General features: G+C 50.0%; 1 protein-coding gene across 1 annotated transcript; it reads left to right on the top strand.

Annotated features, from left to right (window-relative positions):
• Positions 1–6,569: 6,569 nt before the first annotated feature.
• GUCY2D (guanylate cyclase 2D, retinal) lies at positions 6,570–22,846 on the top strand. Its single transcript, XM_053570397.1, has 19 exons — positions 6,570–7,290; positions 7,376–7,680; positions 10,039–10,393; positions 10,732–10,816; positions 11,104–11,206; positions 11,567–11,668; positions 13,249–13,329; positions 14,666–14,872; positions 14,967–15,123; positions 15,642–15,791; positions 16,696–16,844; positions 17,387–17,550; positions 17,647–17,839; positions 18,115–18,289; positions 18,500–18,598; positions 18,717–18,811; positions 18,978–19,063; positions 19,214–19,339; positions 19,885–22,846. The coding sequence occupies exons 1-18, from the start codon at positions 6,570–6,572 to the stop codon at positions 19,305–19,307; spliced, it is 3,321 nt and encodes a 1,106-aa protein (XP_053426372.1). The 3' UTR covers positions 19,308–19,339; positions 19,885–22,846.
• The last annotated feature ends 1,258 nt before the right edge of the window (positions 22,847–24,104 follow it).

Below are 24,104 nucleotides of genomic sequence, written 5' to 3'. Positions count from 1 at the left end.
AAGTAGAGGGTTCAAGCCCAGCCCACACCTGCTAAACACCAATGACAACTGCAACAAAAAAATTGCCAGGTGTTGTGGTGGGCGCCTATAGTCCCAGCTACTTGGGAGGCTGAGGCAAAAGAATCACTTAAGCCCAAGAGTTTGAGGTTGCTGTGAGTTGTGACGCCTAGGTACTCTACCAAGGGTAACATAATGAGACTCTGTCTCAAAACAAAAAAAAAAAGCGAAACTATAAATCCTTAAAGAAAACATTGAAGACTTTGTTTATAACCTCAACTTTTCAAGTGACTTAAAATCCCAAAGCCATTTAAAAATAAAAAAGACCACTTTTAAAAACATGCTTGATAAAACACACCCATGCTATAAGCAAACAATAGACACAGAAACTGGGATTTTTTTTTTTTTTGCAATTCATTTCACAAATGAGTATTCTCCTAACATATAAAAAGATCTAAAAATTTAGAAGAAAAAGACCAAGCAGGAAAGTTAGCAAAAGATATAAACAACAGTTCTCAGAAAATGATATGCAAAAGATTATAAACATGAAAATATGTTCAGCTTCACTCAGAGAAATGCAAATTTAAATTAGACTACAATTCCTAGCACTCTGGGAGGCTGAGACAGGTGGATCACTTGAGCTCAAGAGTTCAAGACCAGTCTGAGCAAGAGTGAGACCCTGTCTCTACTAAAAATGAAGAAACTGAGGCAAGAAGATCACTTGAGCCCAAGAGTTTGAGGTTGTTGTGAGCTAGGATGCCGCAGCACTGTACATCACACAAGGGTGTGAAAGTGAGACTCTGTCTCAAAAAAAAAAAAAAAAAGGCTTGGCGTTTCATAGTACAGTGATTACGGCACCAGCCACATACACCAAGGCTAGAGGGTTCAAATCCAGCCTGGGCCAGCTAAACAACAATGACAACTGCAGCAAAACATAGCCAGGCATTGTGGTGGGGTCCTGTAGTCCCAGCTGCTTGGGAGGCTGAGGCAAGAGAATCTCTTAAGCCCAAGAGTTTGAGGTTCCTGTAAGCTGTGATGCCACGACACTCTACCGAGGGTGACATAGTGAGACTTTGTCTCAAAAAAAAAAAAAGTAGACCACCATACTATTTTTTTCTTGTATGCTATCCACCCCTCCCCCAAATATTAGATTGGAAAATTTAAAAACACCCGCTGTATCCAGGCTGTGCACAAAGAGACACTCTAGTCATTGCTAGTGGGAGGGTATTTGGCAACCTCTATCCAAATTGCAATGTATTTACGCTGGTGATTTACCCTCCAGATGTACTTGCATATATGCAAAATGAAGTTTCTGCAAGATTATTCATTGGGGCACTGTTACTAGTAGCAAACCTGGTTAACCAAGGTTATGACACTTCCATTTAATGGAATAGTATGTAGCTATAATCAGCATTCTATGAAACAAGAAACAAGACTTCCAAGATATTGTTAAAATAAAATTACAAGGTACAGAACAATATTATTACCTTTTATGTAAAAAAGGGAGTGAAATAAAACACATCCTTATTTCCTGGTGTGTACAGAACCTTCTCCAGAAGATACATAGATCTACCAGTGATTCTCTCTTTAGAAGAACAATAAAATAGTTTTAACATGTATTTATCATACATGCATGTTTAACAAACTATTGATACTCTACTTTTTTAGTTGTTTCCCAGAAATGGTGGATTTTCTGCCAAACAAAGGAGCTGAGATTTTTTTGAAGGCAGTTGGGCTGAGATTTTTTTGAAGGCAGTTGAGCTGAGATTTTTTTGAAGACTTCCTGCCATGATTCAACATCCCGCTCAACTTGCCCCACATTACCTTAGCCTCTGGTAAGTTACACCACAACCTGTCTCAAGACCCGTGGCCCTTCCTTTAGAAGTCCATGATCTCTGCCTTAGGAGAGCCAAATTTGAGACAGCTTCTTTCCTAGTCTCTCAACAAGACGTCTGTCCTACTAAAAATTCCTGGTGGTCCTTGTAGTCTCAATAATTGGATCTTTGTGCAACGAGGCTGAACCCTACTTGTGGTTTGCACAACATTTGTTTCCTCCTCAGTATTCCTTAACTATTCCAAACTGCAGTTTAATGGAATCCTGGCTTTCACCCTTTATTTTAGATTCACTGTTCCTTTCTAACAACTTGAATCATTTTTTAAGAATCAGACTCCCCCATCCCCCATCCTCCTCCCCCGCCCCCCTCTCCCCCACTTGTTCGCTACTATAAGATTCAGGCTTCAAAAGTTGGTTTCAAAAGTTGGTTTCAAAAGTTGTTTTGCCTCATTTAAACTTAAAAAATAATTTTTCCTCATCTCCTGTTCCAGTGATTTCACAAACAGGAACTCCCTAATTCTTTTTGCAGCTCTTCCAAATTTCATGACTTTATGAGGAACAGGAAAGGACTAAAAATCCCAGGAGAAAGTCCTTTTCCCTTTCCCTTTAAAGAAAGACAGAAACAAAGAGCTTCCAGAGCCGGGTGCCAGCTGCGGCTGGGGTTATGTACAGTACAGGTAGTGGGTTTAAAAATAATTCTGCCCTCTAGTAACTCCAGCTTGCTGCTGCTTTAAGATTTGGCCCCGCCCTTTATGAAAGGAGGCGTGTGCTGTTTCAGTGCCTCGCAGATGGAATGCAAATTTAGCAGGCAAGAGATAAGAAATATAAACAAGCTCTGGTGGGTGGGGCAGTGTAGTGGGAGGCTGGCTGTGTAACCTGGTGAGGATCAGGACAGATTTAAATATTCTGCTTCTCACATATAAAATGGTGCAGCCTTGGTAGAAAATAATTAAACATAAAATGTTCCTCAAATAATTAAACAGAAAATTATCTTCTAATCAGCCATCCTATTCTAGGTACTGTATATACCCAAAAGAACTGAAAGTAGGGATTCAGAGATTTGTCTGTTTATAACAGTATTCACAAAAGGGAGAAGCAACCTATGTGTCCACAGAGATGTATAGACAAATAAAATGTATATACAGTGGAATGTCATTCAGCCTTAAAAATGAATGGACTCTGATGTATGCCATAACATGGGATGAACCCTGAAAACATTATGCTAAGTGGAATAAACAAAAAGACATATATTTCATGATTCTACTTAGATGACGTAGCTAAAGCAGTAAAATTCAAAGACAGCAAAAGTCAAATGGTAGTTGAGGTGGGGTGAGGTGAGGAGGAAATGGGGGATTAGTGTGTAACGGGTACAGAGATTCAGTGGTGAAGATGAACGTTCTGGAGATGGATAGCAATGGTGGCTGCACGACAGTGTTTTTTTGTTTTTGTTTTTGAATAGAGTGCTGTGGCATCATCATAGCTCACAGCAACCTCCAACTCTTGGGCTTAAGAGAGCCTCTTGCCTCATCCTCCCCAGTTGCTGGTACTACACGCGTGAGCCACCACACCAGCTAATTTTTATATTTTCAGTAGATATTCAGTCTCACACTTGCTCAGGCTGGTCTCAAACTCCTGAGCTCAAATAATCTACCCGCCTTGGCCTCCGAGAGAACCAGGATTAAAGGTGTGAGCCACTGTGCCCTGGACACAACAGTGTTCTTAATGCCACTGAACTGTACACTTAAAAACTGTTAAAATGGTAAATCTTATGTTAAGTGTATTTTACCACCCCCCAAAAGTTTTAAAAAGTAAATAAATATCCTTGTCTACATTACTTGCCCACCCATGACCATCTAAGAGTGAGAGATTGGGCGGTGCCTGTGGCTCCGTGAGTAGGGCACCGGCCCCATATACCAAGGGTGGCGGGTTTGAACTCGGCCCTGGCCAAACTGCAACAAAAAAAATAGCCAGGCGTTGTGGAGGGCGCCTGTAGTCCCAGCTACTCGAGAGGCTAAGGCAAGAAAATCGCCTAAGCCCAGGAGTTGGAGGTTGCTGTGAGTTGTGTGACGCCACGGCACTCTACTGAGGGCGATGAAGTGAGACTCTGTCTCTACAAAAAAAGAATAATAATAATAATTCAAAACATTTAAATATTGCATACACCCAGAAAATCCCTACATATAGCAAGTAAGTGTCCACTGCAAAAATTATCATATTTTGCCATATATACTATATATTTTATCTTTTTGTTTGTTTGTTTTTCAAGATAGTCTCACTCTTTTGCTCAGGCTAGAATGCCATGGCCTCAGCTTAGCTCACAGCAACCTCAAACTACTGGTTCAAGCAATCCTTCTGCATCAGCCTCCGAAGTAGCTGAGTATATTGTACCTTTTGATCTTGTTTATTATCTTTAACTCCATGAGAGCATGGATACTTTTTTTCCTTAAGAGTCTTATTCTGTCATCCCAGCCAGAGCACAGTAGCATCGTCTTACCTCATTGCCCACCTCTGGGCCTCAACTGGTCTTCCTGCCTCAACCTCTCCATTAGCTGGGATTAGAGGCATGTGCCACTAAGCCCAGGTAATTTTTCTATCTTTTGTAGACATGGTTTCACTGTTGCTCATGCTGGCCTGGAACTCCTGATCTCAAGTGATTCCTCCTGCCTCAGCCTCCTGGAGTGGCTAGGATTTCAGTCATGAACCAGCATGCCTGGCTGAGAGCAGGTATTTTTAACTCTTTATTTGCCACTGTATTCCCAGAGCCTAGAATAGTGCCTGGCACATAGAAGAAATTCAGTAAATGTTTTTCAAATGAACGAAAGAATGACTCTTTGTACAAGTCTCCTCATGTTCTCAAGAGTAGATTCCTACAAGTGGGATTGTTTCCCCTCTAATGAATATTGCCAAACCACCCGCACCAATTTCCACTGTCAGCACAGATATATGAGGCTTTGTTTTCCATTTTAGTATTGTAACACTGTATATTTCTGCCAATCGGATGGATGTGAATGGTATTTCCTTGTTTTATTTTGCATCTTTTTTGTGATTAATGAAGTTGAGCATTTTTTTTCTTCAGCTTTCTGTGATATACTTACTCATGTCTTTTGCCCATTTTTCTACTGGGTTATTTATCTGAGATAGAAAAAGAGAGAGAGAGATTTATAAACATAGATAGATAGATATACTTTTTTATCCCCCTTTTAGACTCCCTTTTATTAATGTCTTTCAAATATCTTCTTCTAGTTGAAAATCAAGATTTCTTCTGAGCTTTAGCATCCACTGATGATTCTTACCTGATCCAATCTTTGCAATGATGGTTGAAAATGATTCATTTAAAAGTTTTTTAAGTTTCATTTTTCACAAATGGGTCCTTAACTTGGGAATGATTTTATGTATGGTGTGAGATAGGGATTGAGTTCTATTCCCCCCTCCCATATGACTAATCAGCTACATTTGTCAGAGTTCATTCTTTCCCCATTTCTTCATACATCAAATTTCCTTTTTTTGGTTCAGTACTCTTTACTCTGTCCCATTGGTCTATTTGTTTATCCTTGTGCCAATACTACAGGGTTTTAATTGTGATACCTTTATAATAAATTTTTATATCTAGTAAGACAAATCTCCCTCATATTCTTATCTAAAATTGCCATCCATTCTTGCCATTCAGGCGATTATAGTTATTACCACAGATAATTTTCACAACAACCCTGAGAAAGATTACCAGTAATTGATTTCTCAAGTTCACAAAACTTGTAAGGACTTCAGTCTGAGGCCAAAGCTCTTTCCTTTACTTTCTGGGGTTCTGCCTTCCCAAGGTCAAAGGGATAGTTTTCTAGGCATGGAAAAAGTGGAGGTCAGGGAATCAAGTGTAGTGAGAGAGAAAAGAGAGGTGAGAGAAAAAAGGAAGGTGTCAGATTGGTCTGGGTTTGGTCTCTGGGATACAGGCTTTGCCAGCCAAAGGATGGAGCTTGAACTTGGCTGGTAGACTGGAAACAAAAGATTGTAATGTAAGGAAGGAGACTGAGAAAATTCCTCTTTCAAGACTGATCACCTCATAGGTGTCCATGGGCACATCTTGTCACTTTCCCCCTGGGCAGTGCAGTGTGGTATCAATCCCAAAGGAGGACCCTGGCTGCTTTTTGTGCTGGGGGTGGTGGTGGTGGTGGGAGAGTTGAGAAACGTGGAGGGGAAAGGATCTGCCTGGCTTTCTGGAAGGCCAGGCAGATCCAATTCCAGAAAGGTGCAGTAGGGGCTTCCATCCTCCACCAGCCCACCCTCCCTGCCTAATTAAGGGACCCTAATCAGCTTGTGGAGATTAAGGGCTCTGGCCGGCTGTTCCCACACCCCCGCCCTGGCCTGGGCTGACAGGGGAGAACTGTGGGCGGGCGTCAGAAGGGGGATCAGCCTGGTGACCCCTCACCGGGGCCCTGGGCCCGAGCCCCAGACTTTCCGGTGAGTAGCTAACGCCCCTCCTCACGGCCTCACGCATGTCTGAGGGTGTAGGTGTGCCCCCACTGAGCCCAGTGGTGGTGGTGGGGGGTGTCTTAATTTCCCTAAAGGCTCTGACGAAGCGGGAGGGGCAGGCAAGGTGGGATGGGAAGCGGGGGGAGTATGAAGGGGGCTTGGAGGCCAAACGGGTTAATCGGACTTTGAGAAACTGAGGGCTTTGGGGAAACCCCGAAGGAGGCCCTGAGGGTCCCGATCGCCACCCTGCGGGTTTGTGTTCACAGAGCCGGCAATGACCGCCTGTGTCCGCGGTGGGCTTCCGGACCCCGGGCTCTGCGCCCCCGCGCGGTGGGTTCGGTCCCTGCCCGGCCTCCGATGGGCACTGCCAGGGCGGTGGCGTCGGCTCGGGCTGCTGCTCCTGCTGCTTCTCCTGCCGCCCTCCGCCCTTTCCTCAGTGTTCACCGTGGGGGTGCTCGGCCCCTGGGCTTGCGACCCCATCTTCGCCCGGGCCCGCCCCGACCTGGCCGCCCGCCTGGCCGCCGCCCGCCTGAACTCTGCCCTGGCAGGCGGGCCCCGCTTCGAGATCGTGCTGCTGCCCGAGCCGTGCCGGACGCCCGGCTCGCTGGGGGCTGTGTCCTCCGCGCTGGCCCGCGTCTCGGGTCTTGTGGGTCCAGTAAACCCTGCAGCCTGCCGGCCAGCCGAGCTACTGGCCCAAGAGGCTGGTGTCGCGCTGGTGCCTTGGGGTTGTCCCGGGACCACGGCGGCGGGCACCACAGCCCCCGCCATGACCCCCGCGGCAGATGCTCTCTACGTCCTCCTTCGAGCATTCCGCTGGGCGCGTGTGGCTCTGGTCACCGCCCCCCAGGACCTGTGGGTGGAGGCGGGACGCGCATTGTCCTCGGCACTCAGGGCTCGGGGCCTGCCCATCGCCGTGGTAACTTCCATGGAGCCCTCGGACCTGTCTGGGGCCCGGGAGGCCCTGAAGAGGGTCCAGGACGGGCCCAGGGTGAGAGGTAGGCTCCCCTGCAGAGTGCGGGGAGGTTAGAGGGTCCTGCAGACAGCGGGGCAACGCTACCAGCCAAGCGTCTGTGTCCGCAGTGGTGATCATGGTAATGCACTCGGTGCTGCTGGGCGGTGAGGAACAGCGCTGCCTTCTGGAGGCCGCAGAGGAGCTGGGCATGGCCGATGGCTCTCTGGTCTTCCTGCCATTCGACACGCTCCACTACGCCTTGTCCCCAGGCCCAGAGGCCTTGGCAGCGCTCGCCAACAGCTCCCAGCTTCGCAAGGCCCATGATGCTGTGCTCACCCTTACGCGCCACTGTCCCCCAGAGGGCAGCGTGCTGGACAGCCTGCGCAAGGCCCAAGAGCAGCGGGAGCTGCCCGCTGACCTCAATCTGCAACAGGTAGATGGATAGGGAGCTGAGGAACACCGGGGAAGAGGGAGGGGATAAGCCAAAGTGGGGAGAGGAGGATGGAGTCAATGGGGAGAGAACTATTAGCAGCTCTAGCTGTTCTGGAGTAGTGTAGAAGCTCTCTGGTCTTGCTTGAGGCATCTCAGTGCGTTGGGATTGTCTCCAGAGAGTAGGCAATGAAACCTCTCAAGTCCAGCTCCAAGTAGTAAAACTCTGATGAATTGTAAACTGCAACATCTTTTGCAGTCTGCTTCAAAGTAAACCAGCACCATAACATAACCATTCCCAGCACCATAACATACAGTCTGTAATAAACAGCTGGTATCTCAAGAGAGCAGGAAGGAGGGAAGATGGCTATCCAACCTTCATGCCCAATTTAGAGCATGATGGGGCCTCATCTGGTGTTCTTAACTTTTTGAGGACCTTGACAACTTGCAAAAAGCAGAAAGTTCCCTTGGTGGATTCAGGGGCGCCTAATCAGATCCATAATTTATTCTCAACATCCCCTGAGTGACCAGAATCCCAGTTCAGACCATCTAGCTCCACCTCAGTCACAAAACAGGGCTGAAACCACTAAGAAAGGAATCTAGATGCCAGTGAGCTGTAAATGAACTACTACGAAGGCCCAAATCAAAGGGGAGTACATGAGAGAGAGCTGTGGGTAAAAGACGGTTGAAATATTCCCCCTGTCTCCTCCAAGAGGATTGGGAGTAGCCAATGGAGAGAGAGAAGGAGACAGAAAGAGAGAGGATGGGAATACTCAACAGAGGAGAAGAGTCAGGAACAAGGGCCAGGCATGGTGGCTCATGCCTATATTCCTACCACTCTGGGAGGCTGAGGTGGAAACATTATTTAGGGTTAGGAATTCAAGACCAGCCTGAACAAGAGCAAGACCTCATCTCTACTAAAAATAGAAACAAAAATTAGTCAGGTGCAGAGGCAGGTGCCTTTAGTCTCAGCTACTTGGGAGGCTGAGGCAGGAGGATTGCCTGAGTCTAGGAGTTAGAGGTTGCAATGAGTATGCCACCGCACTCTAGCCAGGGCAACAGAGCAAGACCCTGTCCCAAAAAAATTAAGTAGACATAATAAAAGAGTTAGGAACAGAAAAGAGAGGGTGGGAGGGTCAGTGAGTGGAGTAAAAGATGGAGAAAGCAGAGAGAAAAGCTTGTTAGTCCTTAGTAAGTAGCACAGCTGTCCATCGAGCTGCCCAAGTGGGGCCCATGGGAGCCTCCTGGATTCTTCTCTTTGCTCCTATGTCCAGACACCTAGCCATGTCACTTTTACTTCCTAAATGTAAAATCTGCCCAGTTTCTCCAACCCCACTGTCACTGCCCTGGTTTAGGCTACAGCATCTCCAGCTAAAATCCTAAAGCAGTCTCCCAAATGATCCCTGGTTCAATTCTCAGCTGCTCCAGGCCTTTCTCCACCCAGTCACATCAAGCTTCAGAAACACGACACATCTGACCATGTCACAATTCTGTCAGCTTCCCAGTGGCTCCTGTTGTCCTGGATAGATGCAGGTCTGTCCACATGGCTCACCAGGTTTCATGTCTTCTTCTCTTTTCTATCTTCCTTGAACTTCAGTCAGACCAAGCCATTTTAGGTTCCCTAGATCTATCTTCTTTTGCCTCTGAGATTCGGAGTATGCTATTTCCTATCTCCTATCCTTATCTTCCACTGGATAATTCTGACTGGTCCCTTGAGGGATGGTCACTTCTTCTAGAAGCTCCTTCTCCTCTCCTATTCTGGTTTGGGGACTCTCATTCCTGTCTCCAAAGCTCCTGCTGTCCCTTCCCCCACCCCCCACCCCCACACACACACTCATTGTGCTGCCTTAACCCTAACTAGAAGTTTCCTGAGACAGGGACTGTCTTGTACACTGATGTATATATCTAGTGCTTTCACAGTGCCTGGCCCTCGGAGAGATGGGAACTAGGAATAAAAGAGAGGTCTGATAAGAGCAGGGGGTAATAACTGGGGAAAGAAAAAAGGAAAAAGAAAAATAGAACCAACCCAAAGATGGCAAAGAAGGCTTTTTGGCGAATGGTAAGTAATGAGATTAAAACTGTATTCAAGATGACCAACAGAAAAGGGAAGAGAAGAGCTGTAGTTGATGGAGTTGTGAGAAGAGTCTGAGTCCTAAAAGGAGGGACAGTGAGTGGGGAGAACAAGTGAGACAGTTGAGGGGAGGGAGGGAGGAAGAGACAGACCAACGGGCCAGTGTACTGGGGCCCACTAACGAGGAGGTGGGACTCGGGGCTTGAAGTGAAAGAGTAGGCAGAGCCAGTGATTTCCTACCTGCTTGAGTTGTGAGACCCCCAGCCCTGAGTCCCTACTCTCCTTTTCCAGGTCTCCCCACTTTTTGGCACCATCTATGATGCAGTCTTCTTGTTGGCGAGGGGCGTGGTGGGAGCACGGGCAGCTGTAGGTGGCAGCTGGGTTTCTGGAGCAGCCGTGGCCCAACAAGTCCGGGATGCCCAGGTCCTCCCTGGCTTCTGTGGGGCTCTAGGTGGAGCTGAGGAGCCCTCGTTTGTGCTGCTGGACACAGATGCAGTGGGGGACCAGCTGTTTGCCACGTACATGTTGGACCCCACCCAGGGCTCTCTCCGCTCCGCTGGGACCCCAGTGCACTTCCCTCGTGGTGGACCAGCACCCGGACCTGACCCGTCATGCTGGTTCGATCCAGATGTCATCTGCAATGGAGGTGAGGACGAGCACTTCAGACTCCATGGGGACAGTTACCATGGACAGTCTACAAAGCAGTGAAAGAGAGGGAACTCCCATCCTGAAATTCTTCCCCTTCTAGATCCTTTCCAGCCTCTGGCTTCTGCAGGTCTCTTCACTTGCTCAGCCTCAAAGCCCTCTTGGAAACTTTCTAGCATTCCCAGACTCTTCCCTTTGAGGACTTTTCCCTAGAGCCTGCCCAGACTCCCAGCCTCCTGTCCTGGAGCCACCAGTATTTGGCGTGACTATGTGCCTCTTTAGAAAAGGGGCATCTCCTGGCCACAGTCCTGAGTATCCCTCCTCTCCCTGTCCCTTCAGGAGTGGAGCCGGGCCTCGTCTTTCTTGGCTTCCTCCTTGTGGTTGGGATGGGGCTGACTGGGGCCTTCTTGGCCCATTATGTGAGGTGAGTAGGTATAAAAGGTAAGTAGGCAGATGACCTTAGCTCTCTAGCTGCCAGAAATGAAATGGTTCAGCAAAGATGGAAGACTGAGGTCACTTGAGAGTAAAAGAGGAGAGGACTTGTCTTGGGTGGGAGTGGGCAAACCCAGCCAGCTTGGCAGAGTTCTGGGGATGTCCGGTTTGGGGATGACCCCTCCCCTGAGTTAACGTTACCCCTCCATTCCCATCCCCTGCTGATCTCTTCTCATGGACTGTGTCCCCTTTGTGGAGATGACCTCCTCCCCCCACCAGGCACCAGCTACTTCACATTCAAATGGTCTCAGGCCCCAACAAGATCATCCTGACGCCAGATGACATCACCTTCCTCCACCCACAGGGAGGCAGCTCTCGAAAGGTAGGGGAGGCAGGGAGCCAGGGAGCCAGGGCCCAGCTGTCTTCTCCCTTTATATTTGGTCCCTTCCTTGGGACAGCCCTCACCCCAGGCCCCACCTGTGAGATCTGGTTTCTGAGCCCTATCTCAGGTCTGAGCTCTAGGGGTCAGCGCCCTCATCTGTGCAGTGAGGATGACAGCCTCTGTCCTGACTACTTTCCTGGGGTGACGCAGTATAAAAAATGAATGTTTGCTTTGTAAACTGTAAAGTGATGTGAACTTGGGGAGTAATGTTAAGATTCCTTTCCCTCCTCTCTTTAATCCTCAAAGCTCTGCCTGACCCCAGAGCATATTCTGACCCCTTACATTGACTTCTGCCCCCAGGTGGTGCAAGGGAGTCGATCAAGTCTGGCTGCCTGCAGTGTGTCAGACATTCGCAGTGTCCCCAGCCAGCCCTCGGACAGCTCCAACATTGGCCTCTACGAGGTGAGCCTGACCCTCAACTAGGCCAAGCCCTACTCCAGGAGGAGTAAAGGGGAAGGATGCTCAGGACGTGGGCAGAGAGGAGCTGAACTCTTAAGGGAGGTGTTCTGTCATGTTAAACTCTGCAGCCTCTAGGAAGGGGGACAGGATCTAGGGAAAGGTCATTCTTCAAAGGGAAGCATCTGGAAATCCTCCCTGCCCCAGGGTTTTCCCTTAGCCGTGATCCAGGTGAGGAGTCCTTGAAGGCCAATCACAGTGACCTAGGGGTTGGAGGCTGGAGCAGCCAGGGAGCGTGCTGGGACTACTGGCCCTGCCCCCTCAGCATTTCTACCCAACTCGGATCACACTAGGAGTAGCAAGCCAAGAGGGGAACAAGAAAGTTATGAAAGTACCTTATGACATTAACTATGGGGCCAGCAAGTGTGACTGTGGTGGAATGGGTGGGGGATAAAGAGAACAGATTCAGAGGGAGCTGAGAGAGCTTAGCCAAGTGGAATTTAGAGCTCTGAGCTTCAGATCACAGGAGAGAATGCAGAGGCTCCTATTACGCTGCCCACCATTATCACAACTGTTGCTCACGGGGGTGGGGGGGGTGCTATTGTCATTTTGGGCAAGAGGTTCTTCATTGTATGGGACTACCTTGGCCCTGAAGAATGTTTAATGTCTCTAGTCTGGCCCTATCCACTAAATGCAGCCTCCAATTTTTGTGACAATTTAAAATGTTCCCATATTTATTTCTAGTTCCCTACAATTCCCTTCTAGTCCAAATTCCTTGCCAACAAACAGGGTCACCTACAAAATTAGCAAGGTCCAGGACAAAATAAAAAATGAGAGACAGGGCAGCGCCTGTGGCTCAGTGAGTAGGTCGCCAGCCCCATATACCGAGGGTGGTGGATTCAAACCTGGCCCCGGCGGAACTGCAACAAAAAAATAGCCGGGCGTTGTGGCGGGCACCTGTAGTCCCAGCTACTCGGGAGGCTGAGGCAACAGAATCGTCTAAGCCCGGGAGTTGGAGGTTGCTGTGAGCAGTGTGACGCCTCAGCACTCTAAGGAGGGCGATGAAGTGAGACTCTGTTTCTACAAAAAGAAAAAGAGAGATGATGACAGCAGATCATTGAACCAAGCTCAAGCCCTTCTGAACGTGAGGCTCTGTGTGACTGCACAAGTCACATGCCCATGAACCAGCCCTGCTGACTTCTGGGAACAAAAAGACCCAGCACCTGGAGGGGAGGGAATCAATAAAACCTGACCCGAATTCTTGTCTCTCAGCACAATGCTCTCTCATGGCAAGGATGGTGATGAGGGTTGTGATGTCAGTGACATGTGTGGTTGTGACATTTCACTTAGGACTACTGGTGGGCACCTCTGGGATGGTGAGGACTGCCATACAGGCCTTCCGTATCTCTCTCACCCAGTTGGCTGCGAAGTGGATGGGCAGATATCAAACCCTTTGCTCTGATGCTCTTTCCACATGGAAGATGTATTCTGGGCCAGTGGACCAGTGGAAATGTGAGGGTCCTAAGGCTCCTTGAATTATGGAGTTTTAAGAGACTGAGTTCCCTAACCCATCTTCTCTGCTGCAGGGGGACAAGGTTTGGCTGAAGAAATTTCCAGGGGATCACCACATCACTATCCGCGCAGCAACCAAGATGGCCTTCTCCAAGGTAAGAGATGGGGCTGTGGTGGGGTGTAGAATGGCCATTGGTTCCTCCTTTCTTGCCTCCTCTTTGAAGCTGAGTATAGCAGTAGGTCTCAGTTGAGTGTCCCCTCCAGTCTAGAGCAGGTTTCCAATTAGTTTCTTTCCTATGTCTAGTTCTCCCTTTTGATGTTCTTATCGAGATTTGTAATTGTATTTTCATCTCTGTGCTTACTTATTTCTTATCTGCCTCCTCTACTGGACTGTAAGCTGAGTGAGGGCTTCCCCCATGTCCATCATTGTATACCCAGCACCCAACACAGTATCTAGAACATTAGAGAAATGCAGTGAATATTTATTGAGTGAATAATAAAAAACGAGTTTCTAGTTCTGTCAAGCCACTTCTGCAAAATGGCCCTAGCTACATATAATGATGCATACTGAATAAGGTGGACAGATAGCAAAGAGGCTACAAACTGGCTTAGTCTTGTCCTACCAACCTTAATGTTCCCTTTTGCCCCCAGCACCACACAGCCTTGCGCTGGCCCTCTTTCCTGATGCCTCCACAAGAGCTCTTGGTCACAGCAGCAAAATGACTTTAGTGAAGTACCCTTATGGGTCAACAGACTAGATCATCATTTAACACCAGACATTTAAAATGAAAAAAAGTCTCTTGTTGGGCCTGTGGACCAACCAAAAGCTAGAAAAAGCACCCGTCAGCCAGCCAGCACCCATTTTTCCAGCAAGTCCTGACTGCAGGGCTCTCTGTTCTGCAGAGTTGGTGTGGTTCTTATTGATGGTTCCTCTGGGACCATGGCTTCATTGCTCAGTCCTGTGTTCCCTAAATTGGGGAGGGTGGAAATCTCAGATATGTATGACACAATGAGATAAACACAGAGATCACACAATTAGATAACACAGGCACAAGCCAGTTCTGGTGTCTTTTGAAAGCAACAGGGCTTCTCCCTGGTTCTCCAGCAAAGACTGTCACATCGGAAGGACAGCATGGTCCAACCAGGGGCTTCTCCTTCACCAGGTGTTTCCTTTAAGATCAGGGCAGTTCAGTTTTGTGGTTAATAAGTCAGAACCTGCCTGAGTCTTGCTCACCAATGTGAGGTTATCTTTTCATTCATAACTTTAAGCTAAACCAGACTCAGTATCTGAAGTGGCCTTTGACTATATTGTTTTTCCAAAGACAGAACTATCTGTAGAAGAAAGCCCCCACTCCAAATCCAATAGACCATTTCATTCACCACTTTTACCCCGTTTTCTGAGTTTGGATACTCAAAAATAGATCTTGAATAACAACCACCTCCCCACATCGTCCCCATGGAACAAAATGCCTGTCAACTTCCCCCTTTCAGCTCCAGGAGCTCCGGCATGAGAATGTGGCCCTCTACGTGGGGCTTTTCCTGGCCGGGGGAGCAGATGGCCCTGCAGCCCCTGGGGAGAACATCCTGGCTGTGGTCTCCGAGCACTGTGCACGGGGCTCCCTCCATGACCTCCTTGCCCAGAGAGACATAAAATTGGACTGGATGTTCAAGTCCTCCCTCCTGCTGGACCTCATCAAGGTGTGTGTATGGGGGTGGGGATGTGTACGGGAAGGGGAAGAAGGGACAGGAGAACTTCATAGGCTGAGGCTGCCTCTTACCCACCCCTTCCAAGGGAATGAGGTATCTGCACCATCGAGGGGTACCTCATGGGAGGCTTAAGTCACGGAACTGCGTAGTGGACGGGAGGTTCGTACTCAAGGTCACCGATCACGGCCATGGGCGCCTGCTGGAAGCACAGAGGGTGCTACCGGAGCCTCCCAGCGCTGAGGGTAGGAGTTCCTCACTGCCTCCCACGCACAAGAGCATTCCCCCCAATCTTAGAAACTTTTTAAAGGACCTCTCCCTCCCTTCCTCTTTCCTTTCTTCCCTCCCTCTGCCCTCGAATTCTCCCCATCCTACATCAGCTAGACGCTAGACGACTCCAGCTATGGAAAAGGTCTGGTGACCTGTGAGAGATGCGGCTGTGGGCTCTGTGACTAGGAAGGCGGGGACTCGCTATGGGGGCGGGACTTGTTACTGAAGGGCAGGTGCTGCCCAGTCCACCTGGGCAATTTTGCCTAGGACTGGGGCCGTGCTCAAGAGGCAGAGTCTTTGCTTGGCTTCTCCTGGTCTGGGGGCCGAGGCCTATTTGTGAGCCCAGCTTTGAGATGGCTTTGGGTTTCAGGTGGTGTCTCCTGGAAATAGGTGCAGGGTTCAGGCTGCGGGTTGGTGAGTGCCCGGGTGCGAGCCAGGCTTTCTGGTGAGTCCCCAGCACCCTGTGTGCCCACGCCCCATTTCCCACCCCCAGACCAGCTGTGGACAGCCCCGGAGCTGCTTAGGGACCCTGCCCTGGAGCGCCGGGGAACTCTGGCCGGCGACATATTCAGTTTGGGCATCATTATGCAGGAGGTCGTGTGCCGCAGCACCCCCTACGCCATGCTGGAACTGACTCCCGAGGGTAAGGCTTTCCGTAGCACGGGGTTCAGTCCAGAGAAACACCCTGCAGTTAGGACAGTGCCACGCGGCTTGCTCTTTGCTCTATAGCAAAGCCCAGTGATGAGAATTTCGTGTGGGCTCCCTTAAAGCTGGGAGTAGAAAGCCAAGCATCAGGGTGGAGGGGTGTGGCTCTTCAGGCCAGATCTCAACAGTTTCCTTCAACCTGATCCTGGACACAACCTGCTCCCCCAAACTATGGAGCAGGCTCCTCTCTGGTTCTAAGGGGTCCCAGGGAGGCAACAAGGAAAACAGGGAGAGGGTAGGAGGGAAATCCAATCTGCTTCAAATCTGCATCACTTATCTACAGAACTCTGAACAAGCTGCTTAATCACCCAACCCTCACTTTTTGTATGTGCAATAAATGTTAGTTTCTTTTTTCTTTTTCTTTTCTTTTTTTGAGAAAGAGTCTCACTTCGTAGCCCTGGGTAGAGTGCTGTAGCATCACAGCTCACAGCAATCTCCAACTCTTGGGCTTAAGCAAGTCTCTTGTCACAGCCTCCCAAGTAGCTGGGACTACAGGCACCCACCACATGCCCAGCTATTTTTTGGTTGTAGTTGCCATTGTTGTTTGGCAGGCCCAGGCTGAATTCGAACCTGCCAACTCCTGTGTATGTGGCTGGCACCCTAGCTCTGAGCTACAGGCCAGACCAAGTGTTAGTTTTTTTGCCGGTGTCACCTCTTACTGACCACCAGGGGTCAGGGTCCTCTTGCTCCTCATAGCACCCCCCTTTCACACTATACTCCCCCACCCACTGACGCTCTGATTTGCAAGAGTCCCTGCCAGTTCCCCTTTAGCAATCAGGCCAGGGTCAGAGATGGCTTCTATTTTGGGACATACACCCATCATGGTCCCTTTATGCCTCCAGAAGTGGTGCAGAGGGTGCAGAGCCCCCCACCGCTGTGTCGGCCCTTGGTGTCCATGGATCAGGCACCCATGGAGTGTATTCAGCTGATGAAACAGTGCTGGGCAGAGCAGCCAGACCTTCGGCCCTCCATGGACCGCACCTTTTACCTGGTTAGGGGCTGGGGCTGGGATTGGGCAAGGGCTGGGCTGGCCACTGGGATCTCAGATTTTTATCAGCAACCAAGGAAGGCTACAGACAGGCAGACTGGCAGACTGAACCTTCTTGGCTAACTCCTAAGGGGTAGCCTGAGAACTTGGGAGTTTAGTGGGGCAGAGTTAGAATGGGAGTGAAGTAGGATTGTGGAGACCATTAAAGTAGGAGACAGAGTTCTGGGTGGGAGAAACAGTCAATTCAATTGACTGAGAACCAACTATGTGCTTGGCCTACTGTGACAGAAAGATCCTTGGCCTAGGGTTCCAAAGGCTGAAGTGGCTTCAGTGCCATGTCACTTACTTGCTGAGAACAACTGACCTCTGGGAAATCATTTCCCATGAGCCTTCTAAGAATGTTTGAAAACGCAATGCCCAGCACTCCAGGGGTGATGAATGGTGTGGGGTGGTGGTGGTGAGGAATATACAGCCCCATAAGAGGGCCCATCACAGGGGCATGGCAGCCCAGCTCTTTAGCAGCTTCACCAGCTTCCTCCTACTAGTTCAAGAGCATCAACAAGGGCCGTAAGACCAACATCATTGACTCAATGCTGCGGATGCTAGAGCAATACTCGAGTAACCTGGAGGACCTGATCCGGGAGCGCACAGAAGAGCTGGAGCAGGAAAAGCAGAAGACAGACCGGCTGCTCACACAGATGCTGCCTCCGTGAGTGCCAGTGGGAAGAGGGATGGGTTGGGAGGGCAGTAGAGCTCAGCCAGACTGGGGTGGTCCCCAGGTGATCTTACTGCCTGCCATCCCTAGGACTGTAGCAGATGCCCTCAAGATGGGCACACCTGTAGAGCCCGAATACTTTGAAGAGGTGACCCTATACTTCAGTGACATCGTGGGCTTTACCACCATCTCCGCCATGAGCGAGCCCATCGAAGTGGTGGATCTGCTCAACGACCTCTACACCCTCTTTGATGCCATCATTGGTTCCCACGATGTCTACAAGGTGGAGTGTGCAGAGGACAAGCACTTCTGACCTTCAATTCAGCTTCACCAAACTCCAGCCCAGCCCTTCCTGCTCAGCTCCCACCCCACCTACCCATTCCTCTGTCCCAGCCTTCTTGTCCCTCATCTCTTCAGTTCTCAGCTCAATCCCCAAGTCACAGCCTGGCTCCCAGGCTATCTGCACTAACCCCAGTTAAGCCTCCGGACAAGGGACAATCGCTTAGTGTACTGGAGGGAGAGGTGCTAAGTACTGATTTCATCCATTCCTTCCCCTAGGTAGAGACAATTGGGGACGCCTACATGGTGGCCTCGGGACTGCCTCAGCGGAATGGGCAGCGGCACGCGGCAGAGATCGCCAACATGTCGCTGGACATCCTCAGTGCTGTGGGCTCTTTCCGCATGCGCCATATGCCTGAGGTGCCGGTGCGCATCCGCATCGGCCTGCACTCGGGTAACTCCCCAGCCAGCCTCCCTGCTTAGCTCCAGATTTCCTGTCTAGGAGGCAAACTCGTGGAATAGGGGCAGGGAGAGAGCTTTCCTTGAAGAGGATACGCTTGATAGTGTTCATTTGGGGAGTTGGTGGAGTTATGGGGTGCAGGGGTCTCCCAAGGTTCTAGGTGCGGCCTCGCCCGCCAACCCTGCGCGTCCTGCATCTCCACAGGCCCCTGCGTGGCGGGCGTGGTGGGCCTCACCATGCCGCGGTACTGCCTGTTCGGAGACACGGTCAATACCGCCTCGCGCATGGAGTCCACCGGGCTGCGTGAGTGTGACAGGGTGGAGGGGGATAGCAGGAGGGTTTGCGGAGGTAGGGTGGGGAATCAGGGGGGAAACGGTCCGGGAGGTGAGTCCGTAGCTCACGGCGTACCCCACCGTCCCAGCTTACCGCATCCACGTGAACTTGAGCACCGTACGGATTCTTAATGCGCTGGCTGAGGGTTACCAGATGGAGCTTCGAGGCCGCACGGAGCTAAAGGTGAAGCCAAATTGCGTCTCCCGCCGGGGGCCCCGCACCTTCCTGAGCCGGCACTGGAAGATAAACTTGGCGCTTCTCAACCCCCAGTCTCCCAGTTCCCTTTAGACCTCAAGGTTCCCCCCTCGCCCCGGTCCGCTTAAGTCCTCCCCTCCCCGTGTCTCCCCAGGGCAAGGGCGCCGAGGACACGTACTGGCTGGTGGGCAAACGCGGCTTTAACAAGCCCATCCCCAAACCGCCTGACCTGCAACAAGGGTGAGGTGTCGACATCGCGGGCGGGACTGAGGATGAGGGACCCGGACGGGCTGTCCTTCACCCCTCTCCCTGCCTCTCGCTCTGTGTCTGATCCCTTGGCACTGCCCTCCCCATTCCCCTTTCCTGAGGCCACCGCCCCCTCCCTGGCAGGGCCAGCAACCACGGCATCAGCCTGCAGGAGATCCCACCGGATCGGCGCCGGAAGCTGGAGAAGGCGAGACCGGGCCAGTTCTTGGGAAAGTGAGGCCCAGCTCCCAGCGCCGCGGCCCCGGACAGGTGCTGCTTCCTTGGCCTCCACATCTAGCTGCCGTCCCCACCCCATCAGACTCAGGGGCCACACATTTCTGAGGGATGCTTCCTAGGTGACAGGCGAGGCCTATCACTGCCTGCAGAACAGTTCACCCAAGCCAGGTGTTGCAATCCTTTTCTGACTCAGCCCAGGCTGGTTCTTAAACCCAGGGATTGCCCCTGGGGGAGAAGCACCCACCGCAGGGATTCCGGCTCAGTAGGTCTAGAGGGGTCCAGAAATCCAGGTTTAGGAAACCCTGTAATCAAGACCTGCTGTGACTCTTTCCCTGACTCCACCCCCTTCCCAGCTCATAAACCAAACCTCTCAGGCTGTGCACACTCAAGAGACAGAGGTCTAGGAGGCAACAGTCACTAGAGGACAAGATGAAAGTTGCCCTGGGAGTTCAGTTAGAGCAAAAGTGTTACCCACTAACTTCCTTCAAGAAATTCTGATCCATGGCCCTCTCCTTCTTAGGTGAACCCCTATGGTCTCTTTCCTTGACTTCTACCTAAGAAAGTTCTCTTTTCTGCAGGATTTTTCTGGAAGAACCTTTTCCTGAAATTTGCTGCTATAGGTGACTGAAAGTCTGGTTAATGCTGGTGGCCTCAATGCAGCTCTGCCTCAAAGGATTCTGGGCCTTCACAAGAGCTGGTTGCAAACCAGCCACATGACCTTGAGTATCTCATGCGCTCTCCAGGCTTGGGTTCCCCTCAATGGCAAAATGGAGGGGGAGGTGGCCTAAGTGGTTTCCACAGCCCCTGTGGCCCTGAGGGCTGGCCTTGGGATATCAGACCCTGTGGCATGTGGCCTCCAGCCCCAAGGACCCTGAGCCCATCAAGGGATGTTGAATTGGGGGATTCTTCACTTTCCCGGGTCTCTCAGGGCCCCAGGAAGGAAGATCTGGGATTGGATGCCCTAAACCAAGAGGCAATAGAGTCCTTGTGTTCTACCACAGCAAAGGTTTTCACAAGGCCTGAGGAGGCCAGGGCTTCTGTTTAGCCCCAAGCCTCCTTCCTATCTCCATCCCCACCAGTCAGAAACTGGCTCTTTCTGTGGGCATAACCAGGTAACTTGCCCAAGTGCAGAGAAAAGCTTGCTTTACGATTTTGAGGAAAGGAAAGTAAACTGCACCAAACCTTTACTAACCAGAACACCCAAAGAATAGTAGTTTTCTCTGTTTAACTGAGCACCACTGAGCAAACAGTTAGATAGAAAATTCTTTGTGCTTAGATCTTTGCAACAGGTGTCAACTCCCTGTCCTGGCAAGTCCCTAGCTGAAGTTTCCTTTGTGACACTCTGATGTTCCAGAGCCTAGCCCTTGACATATTTGAATCTTGGTGTCCTTCACCAACTTCACCTGAAAGAAGTTAGTAGCAATAGCCACCACCCAGGCTGCCACCATATGCAATGAGTGTCCAGTCCTTGGAGGTGTGCAAGGAGAACCAGAGATGTCATTGACCAGGGATATGACAGTCAGAGGGAGTTCCTAGATGGAAGGATGAACTAAATCCTCATTACTAAGAGTGGTAGGTGAACCAGCAACATCCACATTACCTGGGAGCCTGTTAGAAATGCAAAATCTCAGACCTACTGAATCATAATCTGCATTTTAACAAGTTCCCTGAAAATACATGCACATTAAGGTTTCTGAATCCTAGAACTAAGTAATTTTAGGATCCCTGAAATCTTAGAATCTCTAAATCCAGGCTATAAACTAGCCATCAGATTTATTTTGTTTGGTCTGGGGGGTGTTTTTGTTTTGAGCTAACATTTAAAAAAATCAAGAGATATTACATTTTTAAAATGTGTACCAAATTTCCCTCTTCTCTTGAAATCAAAAACCCTGCAGGGGGTTTGCATCACCACTCAGCAACATTCTGTTGGACTAAAGAGTGACATTCCCCTTTATCCAGAACATCATGCTTTAGATCTCCTGGTTCTACCACTCCCCAAGGACTCCAAGACACCAGGATTTTCTGAAAACCTCTATGTACCTGCCTGGCGCTTGTAGAAATTAAGCTTAGGACTCCTGGAGTAGCAGATGTTAGGATTATAGGTGCTCCTGGAAGTTGCTCTGCCTTTTTGTAAACTGATTTGTAAGTTCTACAAGCTTAGGGGTAGTCCACCTCCTTCCTAAAAGTAAAGAAAGAATGTATAATAAGTCTAAAATCCAGCACTACTAAGTTCTGGTTACCCAAGGTGGTGGTGTTATAGTGAATGATTTAGTGCAATTTAAAAAAACATTTTAAATCTTGTTCAAATATGAATTAAAAATTAAAAAACAAACAAAAAAACTAACATGCAAACACACAAAAATTTTGAAAAGTTATTTACATTCTTAAACATCTTCCTTAAGATTTTCTCTGTACTTAGGTCCCAGGGATTGATGAGCAGGTTCTGCATTGCTAGCCTTGGACCTGACAGTATGGATGTAGCTCTCAATTTCCTGCCTCTTCCCTTCCTATCCTACACTACTTCCCTTCCCTTGCCCTGCCAAGTGAAGGGGCCTGGAGTAGCTAATGGTTTATGATTCTGGGAGCCTCAGAGAAGAGTCCAGAAGTAGGCAGAAGGATTAGCTTGGGTAGGACACCCCCCAGAAGAGGAAGAGGAAGAGCTAGGGGGCAAACCCAGCCTGGGGTGGAGGTGAAGTGGGCAGGGCTGAGCAGGTCTCTTCTTATCTTTGACTAAGCCTCATTCCCAGGATGGCTGCCTCAATCTCATATGACCAGCTGTGATGAGGCAAGAGCCTGGCAGAAAAGTGCCCCATCTTCCTTCCCAGCCAGGAGAACTTGGGCCCCCCATCCCCACCCCAGAGCTCACAGAGCTAGTGAGTGGGGAAACATTAAGTCAGTCTCCTCTCTACCCCTCAGCCTCCTCCTTTCTCTGTCTCTGTCTTCCTCTCTGCCCTCATCTCCTCTCTTTCCACCCCCGGTGTCCTCTTTCTGCTCTGTATTTTCCATTTCTGTGGAGTCTTTTTTTCCCCCAGGCCCAGTCACTTATCTGGACTTGGAGCCCTGCCTCAAGTCCTCCCCACCTTCCTGTCCTGTTGTTTCTGGGACCCAGGCAGCTCCCAGCCCATGAGAGCACCTGGTTTGGTCATTGGGCACACCCCACCTTCAGATGTGTTTATACTACCTCTGCCAGCTGGCCTGTACCAGGAGAACCCCCCTTGGGGCTGTCCTCGCCTTTGGGATGGCTCTGTAGCTGGGATGAAGGACAGCCAAAGCAAAGACCACCCACAGCTGCTGCTTCAACCCCACATCAGGGACGCCACAGCATGTCCCGGGGCTCAGCTGGCACCTTTACTCTGTGGTGCTCCTCATCCCCATCTGCAGTGGACCCCAGGGACCTCTCTTAGGAGAGGCAGGGTGAGCTGCCCCTTGGCAGGGATTTGTGACACTGCATTGTTGGGCTGTGTTCACTGGGCTCTTGTGCACCTTGCACCCTGGATACCAGGCCATGGTGTTTGGGTCCCGGGAGGGTGGGGAGTGAAATAAAAGTGTGCTTTCTTCCATGTCATGATGTGTGTTCCTTTTGCCTGGAGAAGTAGTCTGAATACATGCATCCTGGAATGTCCAAACCTGGCATTGGCGGGGAGGGTTTCACATAGGGGTAAATCCTAGAGGTGACCAGGGCAGGGGCACTCAGCCAGGGTCAAGAGCAGCCAGGAACTCCTCAGGGGCATCTGCTCTGAGGGGCCACACAGGGAAACCTTGGGCCTCTCAGCCCTAGAAAGTGGGTGATGTGGCCTCATATGAAGGCCTTGATCATATGAAGGAGTGAAGAAGGAAGAGAAGGGCAGAGCTTGTCTATGGCCATGATGCGTGGAAGCCACAGCCCAAGACTAAGGAAGAGGACCCGCAGATGGAAAGGTTGAAGTCCACTGGTTTCCAGTCAGGACCTTACCACCACCCTTCAGAGCCTGTACTGGGCATCACAGCAGGGCCAGCTCAAAGACATCCATAAATTTTCCTGGAGCTCAGCTATTCCCATGCCAGGCCTGATATTCTTGATGTGATGATTTGTAATGGACATCAGTTGTGCACCCATCCTCCTGGTCATTGGGCAGTCATCCGTGCCCCATTTTCAGTCTCTGTGGAACTGGATGAACTGAACCCCAATTTCCCCCTCCAGTCCAGCCCAATCATTCTGTTCCTCTGGCCACAGGGATTGCTCCAAGGATGGATAGGTCAGCTGTGCCAGGGAAGTGAAGCTCAGTGCAGAGACATTGCTCAAAGCCATAGGAAGAAGTAGTCTCTTCTCTCTGGGGTTGCTGAGAGGAGGGGATGTTGAGCAGTCATGCCATCGCAGAGACAAAGGGAACAGAACTAGCAGATGAAGAGAGAGTAAGTCCTGACAGCCACTGCTTGAGCCAGTATACCTTAATGGGCCTAAAGCCAGATCCACCTGTTTAAGCAGTGTGGACCAGCACATTGTTTTCTTTGCTTAAACCAGATTGAATTAAGTTTTCTGTTCTTGGCAGCCAAAAGTGTCCTGAAGATGCTGCCCTAAAGGATTATGGGATGCAGTAGGGGTTAGACTGGCTTAACAGGAAAGAACACTGGCCTGGGAGGAAGGTGAGCGAAGGATGAATGACCAAGAGCAGACAGCCACCAAGCCCTTATTCCACCAAGAGTCAGCAGTACCCTTACCCTAGGGAATGACTGTTCCATTTACAGGAAAACTGACCTGGGGAAAGATTAGGACCTGGGGTGAGAAAATGAGCACCGCTGTGTTTTCCTGCCAGGGCTC

Source organism: Nycticebus coucang, chromosome 18 (genome assembly GCF_027406575.1).
Source record: "Nycticebus coucang isolate mNycCou1 chromosome 18, mNycCou1.pri, whole genome shotgun sequence".
Classification (NCBI taxonomy): Eukaryota; Metazoa; Chordata; class Mammalia; order Primates; family Lorisidae; genus Nycticebus; species Nycticebus coucang.
Note: the sequence above shows the minus strand (reverse complement) of the source record. Positions and strands in the feature narration are given on the sequence as shown.